The 21480-nt window shown below is 35.6% G+C and overlaps 2 protein-coding genes across 2 annotated transcripts; one reads left to right on the forward strand and one right to left on the reverse strand.

Annotated features, from left to right (window-relative positions):
* Positions 1 to 896: 896 nt before the first annotated feature.
* On the forward strand, positions 897 to 6051 carry LOC109177164 (probable LRR receptor-like serine/threonine-protein kinase At4g26540). The gene is made up of 3 exons (XM_019326466.1): positions 897 to 3696; positions 3790 to 4047; positions 5352 to 6051. The coding sequence occupies exons 1-3, from the start codon at positions 1131 to 1133 to the stop codon at positions 5831 to 5833; spliced, it is 3306 nt and encodes a 1101-aa protein (XP_019182011.1). The 5' UTR covers positions 897 to 1130; the 3' UTR covers positions 5834 to 6051.
* Positions 6052 to 13457: 7406 nt separating this feature from the next.
* On the reverse strand, positions 13458 to 20961 carry LOC109177177. Its single transcript, XM_019326486.1, has 7 exons — positions 20497 to 20961; positions 20306 to 20392; positions 19652 to 19855; positions 16964 to 17128; positions 14833 to 14886; positions 14554 to 14700; positions 13458 to 13876 (listed from the first exon to the last, which is right to left on the reverse strand). The coding sequence occupies exons 1-7, from the start codon at positions 20728 to 20730 to the stop codon at positions 13499 to 13501; spliced, it is 1269 nt and encodes a 422-aa protein (XP_019182031.1). The 5' UTR covers positions 20731 to 20961; the 3' UTR covers positions 13458 to 13498.
* Between the last annotated feature and the right edge of the window lie 519 nt (positions 20962 to 21480).

The following is a 21480-nucleotide window of genomic DNA, read 5'->3' on the forward strand; positions in this document are numbered from 1 at the left end:
ATGGGACATGATTGGACAATACATCAGGCGGGCGTTGCGCACCGTGCATTGGAAGTGCGGATATTTATTATTCCGGTCTCAAAAGCTATCTTTTTTGTTATATGTGACCGCATGATTGGGAAAAGCACTAGAGGCCTACCGGGGTGTTCGGCTTAGACCAGTCCTGGTAGGTCATGGTCAATCTATTTAATGTAGTCTGATAAGGGCGTATGAGCTCTATCAATGATCAAGGGTTTGACGTATGTGGTGGCTCCACCTTCTTCTCTTTTACGACTGTTGACTAAGAATCAAATCGCTAGAATTTTCTCTAGCGAAGATGTTTATTGGTTGCTTACTGATAATTAGGTTTGACATTTGCCGGTATTCCCTTCCCTCTAATAATATAATACTAATAATAATAATTGTAGTACCATGGATATATACCCATAGAAGGGAGAATTGCATTATCAATGATTGAGTTAAGGTATTATTAGTGAATTTGGTAAAGTGTACAAGTACATAAAATTCAAGTTATTTTCCTACCTATTCATCAAATGTAGTAAGAACAGAGAGAGTTCAAAGTAAATATTTTAATGAGATTTGGAACTCATAAACCTCATCATCTCCACTATAAAGAAGATTAAAAAACATTTGTGCCCATCAACATTTAGCCCGGTATACTAAACCATTAAGTCACCATATACATCTTTCCGAATGCTCTTTTTGGTCGGGGTGCAGAGGGACCCTTAGGTTGGAGACGTAGTCCCTGTCTGCTAAATCATTGGGTCACCATAATTTATATCTTTTCGAATGTTTTGTCGAATATGAAGACCTTTGAGGTTGGCGATTCAAAGATTAACATGTAAAAAAAATTAAAAAAAAAATCCACTCTTGTGTGTCTGCACAACACCTCATAGCCTAGCTGTTCTTGGATCCGGAGATTCTGGTGCAGCTCTCAATTTAAAAACCATTTAGCCCACAAAACATGATTTTGTTTTCCTCTTCCTCTTCCCCTTCCTTATCCCCAGGCTCCAACCTCAAGAACACCAAAAACTAAAACAACAATTTCCCTTCTCTCTCTCTCTCTTGGAGTTTGTAGCAAAAACTATACAGTATACACCACTCCACTCCCACCATTTTAATTTGCTGTAATGCCTGTTTTTCCATGGACCCTTTTCCTTTTTCTTGTTGTTCTGTTCCACCGCTCCGCCGCCGTCAACCGCCAGGGGGAGGCGCTGCTGGAGTGGAAGAGGAGCATGAAGGGGGCGGTGGAGGCTCTGGAGAATTGGAACTCCGGCGATGCGAGTCCCTGTGGGTGGTTCGGCGTCACATGCAACTTTGAAATGGAAGTGGTGGGGTTGGAATTAAGGTATGTTGATCTCCACGGCGTTGTCCCTTCCGATTTCTCGTCGTTGAAATCTCTGACCAAGCTGGTTTTAACCGGGACGAATCTCACCGGCGCCGTCCCGGAGGAGATTGGAGTTCTTCAGGGGTTGAAGCACTTGGACCTTAGCGACAATGCACTTACCGGCGAAATCCCGCCGCCGATTTGTCACCTGCCGGAGCTGGAACAACTTTATTTGAATTCCAACCGGTTAACCGGCTCCATTCCGGCGGAAATCGGAAATCTCACCAACTTAGTGTGGCTTATCTTATACGATAACCAGCTGAGTGGCCCAATTCCGTGGAGTATCGGAGCCCTGAAGAAGCTGGAGGTGATTCGGGCCGGCGGCAACAAGAATCTCGACGGCCCGCTGCCGCCGGAAATCGGGAACTGTACTAATTTGTCCATGATCGGGCTTGCCGAAACAAGCATGTCGGGCTTTCTCCCTTCTTCTCTCGGGCATTTGAAGAACCTTGAGACGATTGCGATTTACACCTCTCTTCTCTCCGGGGAAATCCCACCGGAGCTCGGCGACTGCGATTCTCTACGGGATATCTATCTCTACGAGAATTCCCTCACCGGCTCCATCCCGGCCTCGCTAGGGAACCTGAAAAACCTCCAGAACCTTCTTCTATGGCAGAACAATCTGGTCGGTACTATCCCTTCCGAGCTCGGAAACTGCCGGGAACTCCAGGTCATCGACATTTCGATGAATTCGTTAACCGGCGGTGTACCGGAGAGTTTCGGGAATCTGAGTGTGCTCCAGGAGCTCCAGCTGAGCCAGAATCAGATATCGGGTCGGATCCCAACCAATCTAGGGAACTGTACCGCCCTCACTCATATCGAGCTCGATAACAATCAAATCACAGGGTCCATACCCGAAGAATTCGGGAATCTGTTGAATCTGACTTTGCTGTTTCTATGGCAGAACCGCCTCGAAGGCGAGATTCCGGCCGCCATTTCTTCCTGCCGGAGCCTACAGGCGGTTGACTTATCGCAGAACGCGTTGACCGGTTCCATTCCTAAAGGTGTTTTCAATCTCCAGGAGCTCAACAAGTTGCTTTTGCTGTCCAATAATTTATCCGGAGCCCTACCGCCGGAAATCGGGAACTGTTCTTCGCTTATTCGGTTCCGGGCTAATGATAACCAGCTGACCGGGTCTATACCGCCGGAGATTGGGAAACTGAAGAATTTGAATTTCTTAGACCTCGGCTCGAATCGGCTTACCGGAGTTATTCCACCTGAGATTTCTGGCTGCCGGAATCTGACGTTTCTCGACCTGCATTCCAATTCAATTTCCGGTACAATGCCAGAGAATCTGAACCAGATTGTTTATCTCCAGTTCGTTGATTTTTCGGATAATTTGATTGAAGGTACGTTGAGTCCGAGCCTTGGATCACTGACTGCACTCACCAAACTCGTTTTAGGAAAAAACCGGTTTTCTGGCTCGATTCCGAGTCAACTCGGTTCGTGTTTGAAGCTACAATTGATTGATTTGAGTAGCAACCGGCTTTCCGGTAACATTCCAGCGGGTTTAGGTAAGATTCCGGCGCTGGAAATCACGTTAAATCTGAGTTTGAATCAACTTTCCGGCGCGATTCCGGAGGATTTTACTGCGTTGGATAAGCTCGGAGTATTGGACCTCTCTCACAATCAGCTCACAGGGGACCTCCATTTTCTCGCCGATCTCCAGAATCTCGTCGTGCTCAATGTATCGCACAATAATTTCTCCGGCCACGTGCCCGACACGCCGTTCTTCACCAAGCTTCCCCTGAGCGTCCTGGCCGGGAACCCGGAGCTGTGCCTTTCCGGCAAAGAGTGCTCCGGCGACCAAAGCGGCGGCGGCGTAAGGCGGAGCAAGGCGGCCAGGGTGGCCATGATCGTGTTGTTATGCACGGCCTGTGCGCTCCTCGTGGCGGCTCTGTACATTATCCTTGCCGGCAAGATTCACGGCCGCGGGGCCCACGGATTCAATCTCAACAGCGATGACGACGTGGAGCTTGGCCCACCTTGGGAGGTCACCGTGTACCAAAAGCTCGACCTGTCAATAGTTGACGTGGCAAAATCCTTGACACCTGGCAACATCGTCGGTCGAGGCCGGACGGGTATCGTGTACAAGGTCAACATTCCGGCCGGGTTAGCCATCGCTGTAAAAAGATTCCGAGCATCGGAAAAGCATTCCGCCTCGGCATTCTCATCGGAAATCGCTACACTAGCCCGAATCCGTCATCGGAACATCGTAAGATTACTGGGATGGGCTGCTAACAGGAAAACCAAGCTACTATTCTACGACTACTTGTCTTGTGGTACATTAGGCACATTGTTACACGAAGGTAATATTAATTAGCTTAATGTATTTGTAACTATATATCAAATATTGTTTTACCTTCTTAATCACTCTGATCTCAATTCTTTTATCATGACAGGTAACGTCGGAGGGCCAATAATCGAGTGGGAAACGCGTTTCAAGATTGCACTAGGTGTGGCGGAGGGCTTAGCTTATCTGCACCACGATTGCGTGCCGCCGATCCTTCACCGTGACGTTAAGGTTCATAATATTTTGTTAGGAGACCGATACGAGCCATGCTTGGCAGATTTTGGACTAGCTAGACTTGTTGAGGACCAAAACGTTGCATTTTCTGCAAATCCTCAATTTGCTGGTTCATATGGCTACATGGCTCCAGGTATAATAATAATTCATCACCTCTTTCTTATTATATCCACTTTTTAGTACAATCTAAAAATAGAGAAAATAGGATAATTATATCAATTACCACACTATTATTCTTTTTAGTTACACCTTTAAAAGGTGAAAAGTATTTGTGAGAGTGAAAGAATGATTAAATTGGGAAGTGGAAAGTACGGGAAGTGGATACGAAAATGTCATGTAATATATAATGATAAGTTAGAATGAAGATATATATTATATATAGTATGGTATGTAGTAGAGAGTAGAGAGTTGCATGGGGCACGTGAAGGCACGTGATGGGCTTTCAAGTGTTTGTTAAAAGGGTTTTGTCTTGGCATGAGTTTGGCAGGGCCATAGTGCTGGTTTCCAATCTTTTGCTTGGAAGGCATGACAGATACTTGGCATGGGGAATGCCCAAACACCCCAATCACCTAACATATTAGTGGTCACACATTTCCACACCCTACCACTCTTTCATCAACCCATCCCCCTCTACCTTGGCCTTTCTTCTATGTCATCTTATCATTTGTCATATTATTAATTCCCCATCCAGACCATGAGGTGTGTTGAGCAAGTCTTAACACTAGAAGGCACTTTTAAGTTTTAATTAAGGGGCAAAGTGCTGACCAGAAGAGGAGGTTTAAACTCCCGACCCCTTTTAAAGGATAATAGTGCACGGTCACTCACGCCAATAAAGTTGGTTTAAGTTATAGTCCTTTTAAATATGAGTTAATACCTATTTTGATTCCGACTCTAGTAATTTTTTCAGTTTAATTCTAAATGACTTTTTGTGCTTAATTAGGTCTTGAATTTATTTTATTTTTTTTAAAAGGTCCTGAATTTTGACAGTTTTACCTAAATGAGTCATCTATTAGGATAACTTGGTAATTTCTCCTCCATTAATACTCAATACTATAGTAATTTTGCTCAATTTACTCATCGACTATAGTTGTTTTTTTAGTCAATGATTCTAACAGTCGATAGATTAACCGAGACTGAGGATTGCATTAGTTAAAACTATCAAAATTCAAAATCCAATTAAATATAAAAAGTCATTTAGTACTTAATTGAGAGGATATTAAGTCTTATATAAATAATATATTTGAATTCAAATATGATCTCATCACCCCCATAGAAGAATTATGCACATACACTATCTCCAAATTGCACTTAATAATTTAAGTGCATATATGGCCCACAATATGATGACAAGAAGTTTGAACTAAATTTGAATAATATAATTTTGCATATGATAACTACCAAATTATATAACTTTGTTGTTACAATTGGACGTTGCAGAGTATGGTTGCATGCTAAGGATCACGGAAAAAGTTGACGTCTATAGCTTCGGAGTAGTCCTGTTAGAGATCATAACGGGGAAGAAGCCGGTGGACCCATCATTCCCGGACGGGCAACATGTGATCCAATGGGTCCGAGATCATCTCAAGTGCAAGAAAGACCCGGTGGATATTATTGACCCGAAATTACAAGGCCACCCGGATACCCAGATCCAGGAAATGCTTCAAGCCCTAGGAATATCACTGTTGTGTACCAGTAACCGCGCCGAAGATCGGCCGACGATGAAAGATGTGGCTGCGCTGTTGAAGGAGATCCGGCACGAGCACTACGCCGGCGCCGGCGGGGAGGGTCATAAGCCGGAAAAGACGCCGGACGGGCAGTCCTACTCGTCGTCGACGTCGCAGTTGGTGAACTTTCAAGGATCGTCTAATTGCTCTCTGGCTTACATTTCTTCATCTGCAAGCTATTCCCCTGGGAATTGAAGTGATAATAAGTTTGGGATCTAAAAGTATTAATTATTAGGTAGGGATACATAGTGGGAGGTTAAGATTAAGATTAAGATTAGCATTGTAAAGAAGTAGGAGAAATTTTAGACAGTTTAATTTGATGGGAAACAAAAATAGAAGAAATTGCTGTTAGTGAATGTGTATAGCAATTTGCAAATTAAAGGCCATAGCGATATTATATTCTTAGTTGGTGGCGATATTATATTCTTAGTTGGTGGATAAGATAAGGCTTCTTTTCGTTTAGTATTCACTATTTTCTCAAATCCTCATTATTTGCTTTAATACCAAATCAAAATTTTATAGGTTTCATAAAATTCAATTAATATCAATCTCACTCATGAATATAGTTAGATCATGGTTGATGAAGGGCCAAATCCAACAATTGGTAGTTAGAAAAATTGTTAGGCAGAAGCAGATAAAGAGTTAATCTAACACCATGTCTCTCGAAAATATGGCGATTCATAAAGAAATAAAATTGTGACTTTACTGTGAACTATAACTTTTGACGTAATGGTAAACGTTTAATCCTAATAAGTAGTATCAGAGTCATGTCACGGAGCATGCACATACATATGTATTAGGCTGAAATGTCATTGTGTAATACTCTATATATGGATAAATATATATATATTCTAACAGCTTAAACTTTAAACTCTCCATCCCAAAATATTTGACATCTTACAATACCCACCTTATGGCTAATCTTGCTGCATGCCACTCGGTTAATATGAAGTTTTATATGGAGTATTATGTGACACTAATCACCAAAATGTCCCTTCACCCAACCACCCTACTACCTCAAAAAAAACGAAAAAGTTGTCCACTTGTCAAGACAGGGATGGAAAAGTAAAAGCAAAAGTAGCATGAATTGATTTTGACTATCATGTCAATAGTAATTTCCCACAAGAAGTCCAAAGCAATATATATAATGGCTCAAAAATCTCTCCCAATTTTCTTCCAAATAATTAACCAAGACTAGCTTTCCCTCAATTAGTAAACTCGGTCTCCTCTGAAAGAAACACTGTGCACTTTTTTTTTTTTTTTTCTTTCATCTGAATACGTTTTTTTACCTCTCAAATCTTAATTCTTGATGTGACAGACACTGAAAGACTATTTTTTTATGTGAGCTTTGTAAATATGTTTACGTCATATTTTAAGTGTGATATTAAAATTTAAGAATAAAAAAAATCAGAATATATATATAATATTTTTCTATTTATAATGCTAATTAATCAATTATATTGGTATGTGTATGGCGATCATATCCAAGTCATTTTCTATCATTTCATCCATAACAAAAAGGAAACGTCGTGATTGACAACCATTTTCGTTATCTTCCCAAACTTCAAAATTTGGTTATCATTCATGATTTTAATTTTCTCTCCCTTACTCAATTTTGAAAAAGGTACATGACAACTTTCAAATGTTTTTATTTTAATACTTACTTCTAAAGATGTCATTTTTAATGGTAATAAATATATGATCTATTATAATTACAATTTGATTATATTATGAATAATAATACCTTTTTATACTCTACTTCTAATATGATGATTCATTATTGTTGTTAAGGGATTGTTTATTCTTTTATCTTCTTTCCCTTCCATTTAATTAGTGAATATAAGTGGTAGGAGTATTGTTCTCTAAAGTATATTCCTTGCGAATTACAATGTCAATTAATCAATGGATATCTTTAATACAAAGAATGAACATATTGATTAGAATAATTATACACTAAATAAAAGATGACAAATAAATTTTTTCATTTGGATAAGTAAAATTAACCAAAATCTTTGTCAAATTAATTAATTAAAATAATTCAAATTAATGAATTAAGAAGAATTTACATGGCATTAGAATTGGTTCGTAGAATATGTTAGAGATGACATTTTACTAAATTAGTCTATTTGGTCATTTGGTTTATTTTCACAAAAAAAAAAAAAATCATGAAATTATAGTTGGTCTTATGTAAAATCGTCTCACATGAGATAAATTTCAAACATTTAATACTTTTATTGTATGTTGGTTCATGGAATGAATTTTGAGCAAATATGATTCATATATCATCAGGAATAAACTTGACAAGGAATAAATCGAATAAGAATTTAATTCAGGAATAGCCTAATATCAGGATCCCACTGAAAATAGTTATTCCCTTTGCACCCCAGGAATACTATTCACGTGAATAGAATGACTTACCAAACGAATAGAACGAATAAAAATTTAATTCAGGAATAACATAATACCATGATCCCACTGGAAATAGTTATTCCCTTTGCAACCCAGGAATACTATTCACGTCACCTGAATAGAATGACTTACCAAACGACAAAATATGTATATTCCTCGAAATGGTATTCTATTCCCAACCTATTCCGTGAACCAAACATTCTGTTAAAAAAATGCAATGCATACCTTTTTTTATGAGTCTCTAAATAGTAAATATTACTACATTTTATCTTAAATTATTATTTTTTTTAAGGAAAAATAATCCTTTTCAATTGTGGAAATATAATACTTGTTGATCAATAAAAACAAATATGTATTATATATATTTTTACTAAAAAAATATATTATATATTTGAGATTTATCGTGCATATAAATTGGTCTCTCGTAAATTTTTATATTCCTCCTATTATAGGAATAGTCATTCTAAGAGAATCCTTAATAATAGCTATTTCTAAATGCATGACTTACGGCTCTGTCTTGAAAAAGGGGTTAACCGAGTTATTGTTGAGTGGGATTCTAAAGCTGTGGTCGACCTTATGCGGGGCGGTGAAGAAGGAGATAAAACCTACTACTCGCGTTTGGAAGACTGTCTCAACATGGGGGACAAGTTTGACAAAATCTCATTCTCTCACACGTTCAGGGAGGGAAATCAATGTGCCGATTTCTTGGCTAATTTGACGCAAACCAAAAACTGGGGTACTTGGGTATTCAGTGACGTTCCAGAAGACTTGGATTCTCTTCTTGATCATGATGCTGGTGGCGCACTTTTTTATAGAATTAGATAGTTTCGAGACTTAGCCACTCTTTCTTAAAATAATAATAATAATAATAATAATAATAATAATAATAATAATAATTACGTGATTGAATGTTACAACTTAGAAGTTAGGTTGGGAGTAAAATGGGAGAAGAAGGTTGGGAGTAAATTTATATGTCTTCTAAATTTATTATAGTATAATAATTGAGACTCAACAGTCAACAACCTATGTTTTGGAAATGATAACATTTTCAGTTTAAAACGTTATTATTATTCTTTGGAACATTTTAATCATTATTGTTGAAATTCATAGACGTTTTTAAGGCATCTTTAGAAACGTGTCATCTTCGGCACTTCAGCAGGGACCGTCCAATTTCCCAATTTCCAATTTCCAATGCTACATTAATTACTTTTCTGGTTTTTTTTTTTTTTAGAGGAAAATTATTACTTTTCTGTTTTAAGGAGAGAAATCTACGATCACAGTCAAAAGATTATCTACATCATCATCATCATCATTATTATTATTATTATCACCAAAATCGCCAAATTACCACAACACAACACAATCACATAATCACCACCATCATTACCACACTATCACTATCACCACTACCACCACTGCCACACCATCACAACCAACACCACTCCACACCACCACCACAAACACCAACACCAACAGTACCATGACCACATATTATTATTATTATTATTATTATTATTATTATTATTATTATTATTATTATTATTATTATTATATGTTCATTTTCAAGAAAATGAATCAAACAGAAAAAAATGCAATTTCTTAACTTTGAGCCAAATAGAAAATGATAGTTTTCTGACATTCAGTCAAACACTATAAAATTAAAATATTTTATGAAAATGAGTCATTTTATGAAAATCATTTTTTAGAAAGCATTTTCCAAGTTTCCAAAGGAATCCTAGTGTATAATAAAGATAACTAATTGCTGAATTAGAAAATATTAGAAGTGTATAATATTCTCACCACACTTTATGTACATATTGGTAAATCTACTAATATAATAAGAACTAAAGTTAAGCCTATAATACGAACTAAAAAGTATTTATTCAATTGTTTGTTGAATTGAATGGTTTATATTATTTTGATTTTAGTATTTATTTTATTTTATTTTATTTATTTATTGTCTAGATGAATCTCAATTTAGTTTATTGCAAAAATTTTTCAACATTGTTTTAAAACGTTGGAGGCTGGGAGGCAACAGAGCCCAATGAGGCCCAGAGTTCCTATGAAGCTCCAATAGGCTCATTACCCAACCCACAAAAGCAGTCCACGTAAGAATTAACCTATTAGAAGCCTAATGAAAAGCCAATTGTTATATCCTGCACTAGGGCGCACAATGTATTGTGCACTATAAAAATTACTTTTGTTTCGTATATACATAATTGTATAGTAGAATACAAATAAATTCTAACATAATACACATAATAATCTAACATATATAATACATAATACACATAAACTCTTAACATAATATAAATAAACACACAAAAATAAAACTCTAACGGGATTGGATGAACGGAATAATATTCGTCGTACAGTCGTGTCAACTTCCTACCAATTTATAGAAACAGTCGTTTTGGGTCAGAGTGCACAATGCATTGTGCGCCCTGGTGCACGATATAATTTGGCATGAAAAGCATCAATATTTTAATTGGCCTTATCATCACATATGGAACAGTAATAAAATGAAGCGTATGAAGGGGACATGTATTTTGTTTAAGGAAATTACTACTCTACTTCCAACTTTTACTTCTTTTCACACAATTTTGATGTTAACATTTTCATGAGACCCATAACATGAAGATAACTAATCACTAATTACCACATCAGTGAATAAAAGTGAGGAAATAAAAATATAGAGTACATGTAATAGAAGTCTTTGTTAAGTTTAATTTTCTACCTAGTGTATCAATTGGTCGCTAATTCCAATTTCAAATTCTTTTCCATACAACTCTTAAGTTTTGTTAAAACCTGATTAAGTCCGGTGGATTCTTCAAAATTTGTTTATATATCTCATTTTCGGTCATGTGGCTTGTTGGAGTCAGTAAGGGGTAACGGATTTCGTAGAATCTCTGTCTAGTTTTTACTCAATCATCTCCTACCACTCTCAATGACATTCTTGATTGGGCATTGCATGGTGGGGAGTGTCTTCCTTAAACCAATCGATAGCCGTTTGTGACTCTGTGAGTTACTCTAAATTTCCATTCTTAAAGACAAAACATATCATTCAATTAAATGTAAGAGTTAAATTCACGCAAAAGGTCACGATAAGCAATCAACTTGACTATGTTTTCTAATTGTTTAAAAGGTAATGCAAAAGCAAGCAAACTCACAGCTTGACATATATAGCCCAACACACTGATTCGATCTGCATTAAAAACATGTGGCCAAAATTTCTATCAACTTTCATGTCTACTACCAAAACACAACTTCACAAGTAAAAATTTGGAATTTTTTCCTCATATGATAATTGTCAAATTAAATATATCAATTTTATTATTATTACTAGTAATTCACCCGCGCGATGCACAGAAAAAAAATATTTATGTTATTATAAATATAAATAAAAAATAAAAAAAATAAAAATATTTTAAATTGTTTAATATAATAATATTTTTGAGCTTCCATTAGTCAAGTATTTATTATTTTTAAAGAATACAAAATTACAATTAAAATTTTGTATGGTTAATATAATCTCTAATTATGTACATATTCAAATAAACTTATAGAGATAATTTACATAATTACATTGATTTATTCTTAATTGTATTTCATCTATATTATAATTTTCACAATACGAATAATAACTAAGATAATTACATAATTTACATTTATAAAGCAAATTTCAAATTTTGTATGAGTAAATTTAAACTCTAATTGAACACATTTTTTTATATGATTATATAATATATTCTTTATGCACATGTCATTCCATAAACTCAAATGTCATTTTATAAGTCCAACACCACTTTTTGTGGAGATAATTCAAATGTATTTTTTTTTCTTTTAAAAGTCCTAAATTTAGAAATCCAGAAAAACATTAACGACTCATACAATATATACATTTATATATATTTAAATTTTTATTTATGGCTCAAATGATTTTTTTTTTAATTTTATTCTGAAGTCCAATAATTGACCCACGGCCCGCAGCATTTGCTTTCTTCATCCCTTCTCGCTTCTGTCATTTCTTTGAAGCATTTGAGAGGGAGAAAAATTATATGTAGATGCTTGTATTAATTGCACTGTTTCAGATATCGAATAGGCTTTCATCAAAAATTTAATTAATATTATAATCCCAAGAAGCACCATAAATAACAAAAGCATATCAAATAGACTTTCATTGTAAAGCCAGAGATTTAATTAATATTGCATTGCTTCATATTTTCTATTAATTGGGAATCGTAATCCTTAATCCTAATATCATAACATTTAATAACTCCATTAATTCAATAAATGTAATCCTTTGTTATGGGCTAGAAAAAAATAGCTATTTTATTTTTCAATTGTTGTTTTTTTTTTTTTTTTTTAGTAAAAGATGTTGTGGCTATTTTATATTTATAGCTAGTAATAATAATAATGTTGGTAATTAATTATAACATTAATTATTTTCAAAACCATATAGCTTTATTATTATTATTATTTTTTTTGTGTGCGCACATGCACATTAGGGTTTTGATTTGTCAACTCGAATCTATAAAATAGAACATTTTTTTTTAAAAAAAATAAGAAACTACATTAGTACGTGGTACAATTGCTAAACAAGAGGGTGTGCTACTAAGATATGAGTCGGATCAACCAAAACACACCCCAATATAATGCAAAGAACGGTGGAAGAATTCGTCATTATTATAATCTATACTAATTAATAAAGGAAAATGGTTAAATAATAGGCGTTTGAACTTTACCCAAGAAATCAATTAGACTCCTAATTCTTTTTAAGTTAGCAATTAAACTCATCAATATTATATTTTGGTGTAATGAAGCTCAAAAATCAATTATTGACATGTGATAGCAGATTACTAGAGTTTCGAAAACCTTAGCGTTATTTATGACGACAAAATGACCGACGACTGGCAAACTAGCGCCGGTCGCCATTATATTGAAGCCGAGAAGGAAGGCGACCTTGGTCTCTTCTCAATGGAGAAGGCGACCCAATAGTTGTCGCCTTCCTTCTCGGCTTCAATGGCGACCAGTGCCAGTCCGTGATCGTTTTGTCGGCGAAAATAGCGGAGTGTCGTCGGAACCCTAGTGATAGTCTTCAATTCTCCAGTGGAGAAGATAGCCATCTAATCCGGCGTCTTTTGAGTAGTTGATTTTATTTTTTTTTTTAATGGCAGCGACAACAGCAATCAACAGTGGTCAGTGGCGGTCAACGGCAATAATTTTATCGATAACCAATAGATTACCGATAAATAAGACTTATTTGATTCATTTTGACAAGTTCAAGTGTTTAATTGTATTTTGTTTAAAGTTCAAGAATTTAATTGCACTTTCGTATAAAATTCAAAGCCTAGCTATTTCATCATTTTCCCTAATAAGAATAATCATAATAAACTAATACTGAGATATATAGATATTGTAAAAATAATTTCCCCAAACATTAGTTTATTATTATGGGCACCTAGAGTTTCTTCCAGGACCCCCATAGTAAAAATAATTTCCCCAAACATTATTTCTCCCAGACCTAATATTGTAACAAGTTGGGTGGTCAGCCAAGAGGTGAAGATTAGATAAAGGGATCAAGTTATTGTCCCAATCAACAGTCTTCAAGTTCCTAAAATATGAAGCCTTTCTAAACCCTTCATCTGCAAAATGCCCACTCCCCATCTGTGTTGAAGTGTGGTATCCTCTTCCACCTTCATTTACTATCTCTCCTCCAAACTGCACCATGCTTGCATGGCTTCTCAGGTGGGTGAACAAGAAAGATGGCCAGTACCCCACCACAATACCCGGCCCGAATTCCAGCCACCAATGCCCATGTTTCGGATCCTACACAATACAAATATGAAATATGTATATATTGTCAAATGAATGTGTTTTGGAATTAAAATGATACTTTAGTATTAATATAATGAACTTATTGTGTGTGTGTAAAAAGAAACTAGATATCAGAGACATGAAGTGTAATTAAAATGATACTGCAGCAGCGTTACTATAATGAAACTAAAACAGAGTTCATATATACATGGTCCACACTGCTACTTCGACCATGGTTCACAGTAAAATTTGCCATATCTTCACTTATAATTCAGGGTAGTATAAGATCAGAGAGTCAAGTAACACGTGGCACTGCTGGAAATTGTGGAATTTTCAACCACCTGAAAGTGATCTTAAATCAAGTCGAAAGCAAAAAGCGGTTGGAAATAGCAACAATGATTTTTCCGGATACCAAAAGTGGTCGGAACAAGGCTTTCGACTTGATTTAAGATTACTTTCAGATGGTCGGAAATTCCATAATTTCCAGCAGCGTGGGCCCCCAATTCAAGGCCCTACACCCCAGCCCAACAAGATAGTGGAAGGATAAATTACGATGACACAGCGGTCCTTCATGTGTGCAGACCGATTACTTTATTATGGACTCCAAGTAACACGTGAGTCATCATAATCTGATATCAAACTGAAAAATGTGTTTTGTCTCAACTAAAGGTATATTATATTGAAGTTACCTTCCAGATCATAATGGCAATATCAAATTGCCTGCCATTATAAGATGATCTTGGAGATATTGCTGCCCCCATTGCAATCCTATTGTTTGTTTGAACAAAGCCTGAGCATAGCAAGTTGTAGCATCCTGTGGCTTGGTATGCATCACTCTGTACAACATATAATTATTATAGAAATTCATTTAATAATAATAATAATATATCGAATATAATCAAGAAATTAAAGTCAGTTAAAATAAAAGGAAAAAAGAATAATAATTAAGTTGTTTTATCCTGACTTACTGTCCAATATGTGAAGAACCTAGGATTGTTGTCTCCATACAATGCTGTACTGACCTGAACAAGAAAACATTATAAGAATTATTTCTAGTTTCTTAATCATCTATCAATTATCAATTTCATTTCTCAACGTTTTCAAATCAACCAAATTTAATCTAAGGGTCCGTTTGGAAAGCAAGAAAATGACTTATGGAAAATGTTTTCTGGAAAATAAGTCATTTTCTGGAAAACATTTTCCTTTCCAGTGTTTGGTTGCACTCTGGAAAACAGTTTTTGTGTGTTTGGTTCATTTTCTGGAAAATGAGTAAAATTGTATAATTAAACATTTTAATTATTTTATTTAGAATATTACAACATGTATAATAATATATAATAATATAATAATAATTTTAAATATAATAACAAATAACTAATAATATATCAAAAATATTATGGTGGTGGTGGTGATGTAGTGGTAGTGGTGTTATTTGTTATATAATAATAATAATAATAATAATAATAATAATAATAATAATAATAATAATAATAATAATAATAATAATAACTGGTGGTGGTATGGCAGTGGTGGTGATGGTGGTGGTGTGGTGGTGGTGATGGTGGTTGCGGTGGTATGGTGGTGGTAGTGGTGGTGGTGACGGTGACAGTGGTTGCGGTGGTATGATGGTGGTGGCGGTGGTTGCGGTGGTATGGTGGTGGTGGTGGCGGCGGTGGTATGGTCGTGGTGGTGGCGGCGGCGGTGGTGTGATGGTGGTGGTGGTGGTGGCGGTGGTGGTGGTGGTGGCGGCGGTGGTGGTGGCGGTGATGGTGGTGGTGGCGACGACGGTGATTGCGGTGGTATGGTCGTGGTGGTGGCGGCGGTGGTGTGATGGTGGTGGTGGTGGTGTGGTGGTGGTGTGGTGGCGGTGGTATGGTGGTGGTGGTGGTGGCAACGGTGGTGGTGGTGGTGGTGGTATGGTGTTGATGGAGTTGGTGGTGGTAGTGGTTGCGGTGATATGATGTTGGTGGTGGTGTGGTGGTGGTGGTGTGGTGGCGGTGGTTGCGGTGGTATAGTGGTGGTGGCGGCAGCAGTAGTGGTGGTGATGGTGGTAGTGAGGTGGTGGTGGTGTGATGTTGGTGTAAAAGTTGGAAAATGACTTCCCCCCAAAAAAAGGGGAAGTCATTTTCCTCCAAAACAAGCGTATTTTCCAAAGTCAACGGAAAATGATTTCCGTTGACTTGATTTTCCAGGCACATCCAAACAATGGAAACTTGGAAAATGATTTCCAGAACTCATTTTCCAGGTTTCCAAACACACCCTAAAATATTTGAAATATGAGGGTGGAGCTGAGTTTAGTGATAGTGAGAATAATTTAGACATTTTGAACTTGTTGAATAATAGGAAACCCTAGTTCCATTCTAACAAAAGTAGCTAGGTTTATTTCCCTATTCTCATTTACCCTAATTTTCCTAATTTTCTGCCATTTTCGGTGACTGCCTTTGCGAACTAACACCACCACGCTATCCAATATTTTATCACCATTTGACAAGGAAACCCACAAGGCTGAAATTCGAATCCATAATCTTGTTATTATGTACAGATTTATATATTTAGTCATTTAGTCATTTTGACTGGGTTACCCCATCAAACTCAATTTTAATTCACTATCAACTTATGTTGTTGTAGAAATGTATGTATATATATATATATATATATATATATATATATATATATATATATATATATATATATATAGTTTAGTTCCTGTACACGTGCAGCCATTCACCATTAGCTATGTAAAAATGTACTACAACGTGTTTAGAAATGCATAAGGGTATGATGCTTTTTGTGGTGCATTTGTGCATTTCTGAACACGTTGTGTATTTATGCATATCTAATGATACATGATCACACGTCCAAAGGTTGTGGTGCATTTTTGCATTTCACCCCGGTTTTACTCTGGTGCATTTCTAAACATTTTGTGGTGCATTTAGCATACCTAAGAGTGCAATCCGCATGCCAGTACGAGAATCGGGCGCCACATTTGAACCAATATATATATATATATATATATATATATATATATATATATAGACCCACACGAGGTAAAAAAGACAAGAAATGAAGATATAATTAAAGTAGGGTAAAAAAAAAAACCTGCCAACCAGCTTCAATGGTGTTAAGATCGTAGTCAAAAGAACCGGAAATGACCCAAAGTTGTGAGAGGCTGAATTCATACTGCTCCATTACTCGAGGCGTCCACACATTTATGCTCGCTTTCGCTCCATAGTATTCATCTCCATTTACAAATGCAACAGCATGCTGTCATTTAAAAAAAAAAAAACCGAATTCAATAAAGGAAAAAAAAAATGCACATTCATAAATACTTTCTCAACCTATTAAAGCACAAAGAGTCAGTACCCCTACATTAGGGTTTGAATCTGAGACTTCTAATTTGAGGGGCTACACTCGACCACAAAGCTTTTTGGCATGTGACCATTCATTGTTTCACTTGTATCTTTAAAAATTATCCTATACTACTAATTGCTCTTCAAAATGTCATTTGGATGAAGTATTATTATAAAAATCAGAATAGTTTATCATTCTAATTGTAAAATTTTACATAAAGAGGTGAAAACAATATAATGTAAATAAAATGATATGGCTCTGGTAACATAGTTAGTTTCATCATCCAATTTTGACTTGTTTAACTTGATTAAACAGTAAATATGAGCGGCTAATTAATTAGCTTTTATTAACAAGTTATTGTTTTAAAACCCTAAAATTCAAAAAGCTACTCAAAGTAACTTTTTTTATCAGTTTTTTGAGAAAATCATTTTACATGTAATCAATTATCAGCTAACAATTAATATACAAAACATTTGTCTACAATCAGCTAATGCTGTCAACTAATCAAACCTACTAACTCAATCATGTAACAACTATCAGCTAACCGCCATTATCAGACACCCCTAATTTCACATTTTCACCGACATAATTTGAATGTCATTGTTGTCCAGCCAAGTCTTTTAAGCCATCTGATGTGCAGCTTTTAATGCAATATAATGATGGGTTGTGGTCCTTTTAGAAGAAAGCTAATAACTACTATACGGGGCCATGGCATGTGTTGTGAAACAGATGAGAGAGAGAGGAGTGTTGGAATGGGGAACACTCAAACCATGCTTTGCTTGACTTTGAGAAACACATGACTTAAATAGAAAGAAATAAAAGTCGCTTTCTAGGATTTACATAAATTATTCAATAAAGACATTTCACTATCTATCTCGTCTGGTAAGAATAATTGTGTTTCACATATGAGGAGAGACAGTGATAATAGAGAAAATATATATTTTTTTTTCTGATTATGATACTTTCATTTACAAAAACATCAGCAATCACTACTTAAAAATACGTTATGAGTTAAATATGACTTATAATCCTACTCAGCAAAAGACCACTAAGAATATCCGTATAGGGATTTTAGTTTAGTTTTTAAGGAGGTTTGATCCAAGGTAGAAAATAGGGTGTGTTAGAGAGAGAAGATTTAGATTGTTGCAGAGGTATTGATTTTTCACTCTTTTGTAATCTGAAGTGGGCTCCACAAATTGAAAAATAAAAAATAAAAAATTGTAGCTGGTACGCGTTAAGCGCACTAGGAGCGCCCAGTGGGTGCATGTACTACACGCACTCCCTGGGCGTGAGGTAGCGACCATCCTCATTAATTGCTTTTTCTATTTTCTGTTTTCCTTTTTTTTTCTTCCTACTTGGATTCTAAAAAATTGTGCAAAATCTTGGACTATTGAGGATGCTCTAAGAGGTAAACTAGCCTACATTACATATATCTAACTAGTTCAAACTATAAAGGCCAATAAACAGTTCGTATGAAAAATTAGACTTGAAATCTTGTGATTACTAAGTTAATTATCCGACCAACTTTGAATTATCAAAAATACAATACGTGCAACTTTGCAAGCCTGTCGAGTTTCACTAAAGTTATCTAATTACTTCTTCAAAGGCTATATATTTTGAATAAATTGGTAGTTCATCCATCAGCTCAAACCAAGCAAAATTGTAACATTTGTGGGGAAAAAAGATAAATGTTCAAATCTCACAATGTAAGAATTATGTTCAAAATAAACAGATCACTTCTGCCCATAGGTATTTAGCCCTTGGTGTTGACAGCTCAACATTTGTGAGAAGAAAAGTTATAACTTTTGACTGAGAATTAAAAGAGCTGACAAACAGATTTTGCATTCAATAGCAGCAGTAAATGCACCTGACTATAGCTTTATAATTTATTTATTTTTTCAATTAGAAGAGCGAAATAACGGAAGATTTTTCTAAACAAAATTATAAATATATTATCTAGAATAAAAATATTTCTTGACTTATTGTATTATTATAATTTATAACTGATTAATTGTCAAATTAAATAATCTTTATATAGCTAAAAAGTATGTTTACTAAAAAATTTCTTTACCGTTTAAAGTCTAAATTTTACATCATCAGCTTACGAGGATGATTATTCTAAACGAATATTTTGTCTATCTATCTAACAAATACTAAAACACTATACAATTTCTCTCATTTTACTTATTACTTATCATTAAAAACAAACTTTTTCCCCACTTATTATCTTTAACATTTTATTATAATTTTAAATGAAATGTCATGTTGTTCTAAGTAACTTGTAACTCAATAACGTCTCTATGTCTCTCCCAAATGAAAGGTCATAAATTCAAATTTTAGGGAGGATTTAACTTTTTATCAAATCTTTTTCAATAAATTCAGTCAAACTGAACCGGACACATAAAATGAGACGAAGAAATTGACGATAGAACTAACCTCATGATCGGTGCTCATGGTGTTCCGGCGAACGATCTTCCTTCCAAATCTACGAACGGAGCTAGCTCTCACTACATCCTCCTCCCTTGTTCTTCTGATCGGAACCGTTCCTTCCGGGCACCATTCCCCAGATTCTGACCATATCTGAAACCTCTTCTCTGCTTCATCACCTAAATTGTGTCCTTTTGGTCTCTCTGGAGCTTCCTACCCCACACGCAAACAAAAACCATTGTACAAATACTTTAATTTACAACCATATTCTAAATGAACATCTAAGGAAGACTTAATTCCAGAAATATAATGTGGATTTCTGATTTTGTTTCAGATTTGGTCATTCCTTAAATATTTAAAGGTTTTGAAACAAAGTAGATATATAATAGCTTCAAATTTGAGACAGAGACTTATTAGTAATGTGGTCCAATTTGACTTATAAATCAACCTGATTTTCACATTCACACTAATGATAAACTTAGTATATAAAGTTCATGAATTCGATCAATCTGTCCAACTCAGTAACAAATTAATTTTTATATTTATACCCGACCTTAAATTTAAGGCTTATTAAACAAACATTTAATTTAAAAATATGACCAAATGTGATCATTTATAATCAAATTGAAAGTCAAAAGAAAAGTGGTAGAAGAATTGAAGTACCAATGGGTTGTTTCCTTTGAGTTGAGGATGATCGAAAGCGGGTTGAAGATGAGATTCTACACAGTCTATTAGATCTCCATCTGGACTCTGAAACATACAATCAGTGTATAAGAATGGGTTAGCCTTCAAACTTCAAACCCATTATTATATTAATCTCTAAACAGGAGAGAGAGGGAGAGAGATATATATGCCTGAATTGTCTTGATCGCAGGCTTGTTGATCGTCTTGAGATATGCCCTTATCCTCCTTAGTTTGAGAAGCTCTTGGCGTGGGCGGAATGTGCGGTTTGAAAGTAGGTAATTATCACCGGAGGCGGCGGCCGGAGACAGTGAAGAAGTAGCTGCGGCGAGAATGGAGAAAACAACAAACGTAGACGACATAATAACTACAGATGAAAATGTCTGGTTGGGTTTGAAAGAAGCCATATATATATATGTATATGTTAGTTTGTGGAGTGTTTGATGACAACAGCGACAGCCATGGCTTCATTCCACATGGAAAAACACCCGCTGCGCTAGCTGCGCTGCTTCTACAGCGATGGCTGCCTCGCCATTTTTAAGAGAATCAAGAGAGAGAGAAGTTTGATGAATAAAGAGATGAGAAGAAAGGGTGATGTTGAAGGTTGTGTGTGATGAAAGTGCGGCTGCTTGGGTGTTGGTTTGGTGTTTCTGACACACAGCTTTCAGCTGGCTGTGCTGCTTATATTTTAAAGTTGGGTGTTTATACTCCAACAATGGTGTGGTCCGAAACCTCCTTTAATTTCAGTCCTTTCACATATTCAAAAAGTTATTTTTACAACTTAATCACAAAGGGGTGTCTCATCTTGGACTCTCATTCCAATCAAGATAGGCATAATTATTAAATAGATATTATAAATATGTTAGAGTTTACTCAAAAAATTATTTATTTTAATTAAATTTAGACTTTGTTTAGTAACATAGTTAATTTATCCGATCACTATTAACTATTTGACTTGATTAAATAACCAATATAAGTGCCTGATTAATTAGAATTTTTTTAACAGTTTATTGCTCCAAAATGCTAAAATTCAAAAAGTTACTCAAAGTTGTTTTTTCAATAAGCTTTTTGAGAAAGTCATTTTGCATATAATAAGCTATCAGCCAACAAATTTACCAAACGTCTTTCTACAATTAGCTAATGCTATCAACTAGTTA

Source organism: Ipomoea nil, unplaced genomic scaffold (assembly GCF_001879475.1).
Source record: "Ipomoea nil cultivar Tokyo-kokei standard unplaced genomic scaffold, Asagao_1.1 scaffold0802, whole genome shotgun sequence".
NCBI classification, from domain to species: domain Eukaryota; kingdom Viridiplantae; phylum Streptophyta; class Magnoliopsida; order Solanales; family Convolvulaceae; genus Ipomoea; species Ipomoea nil.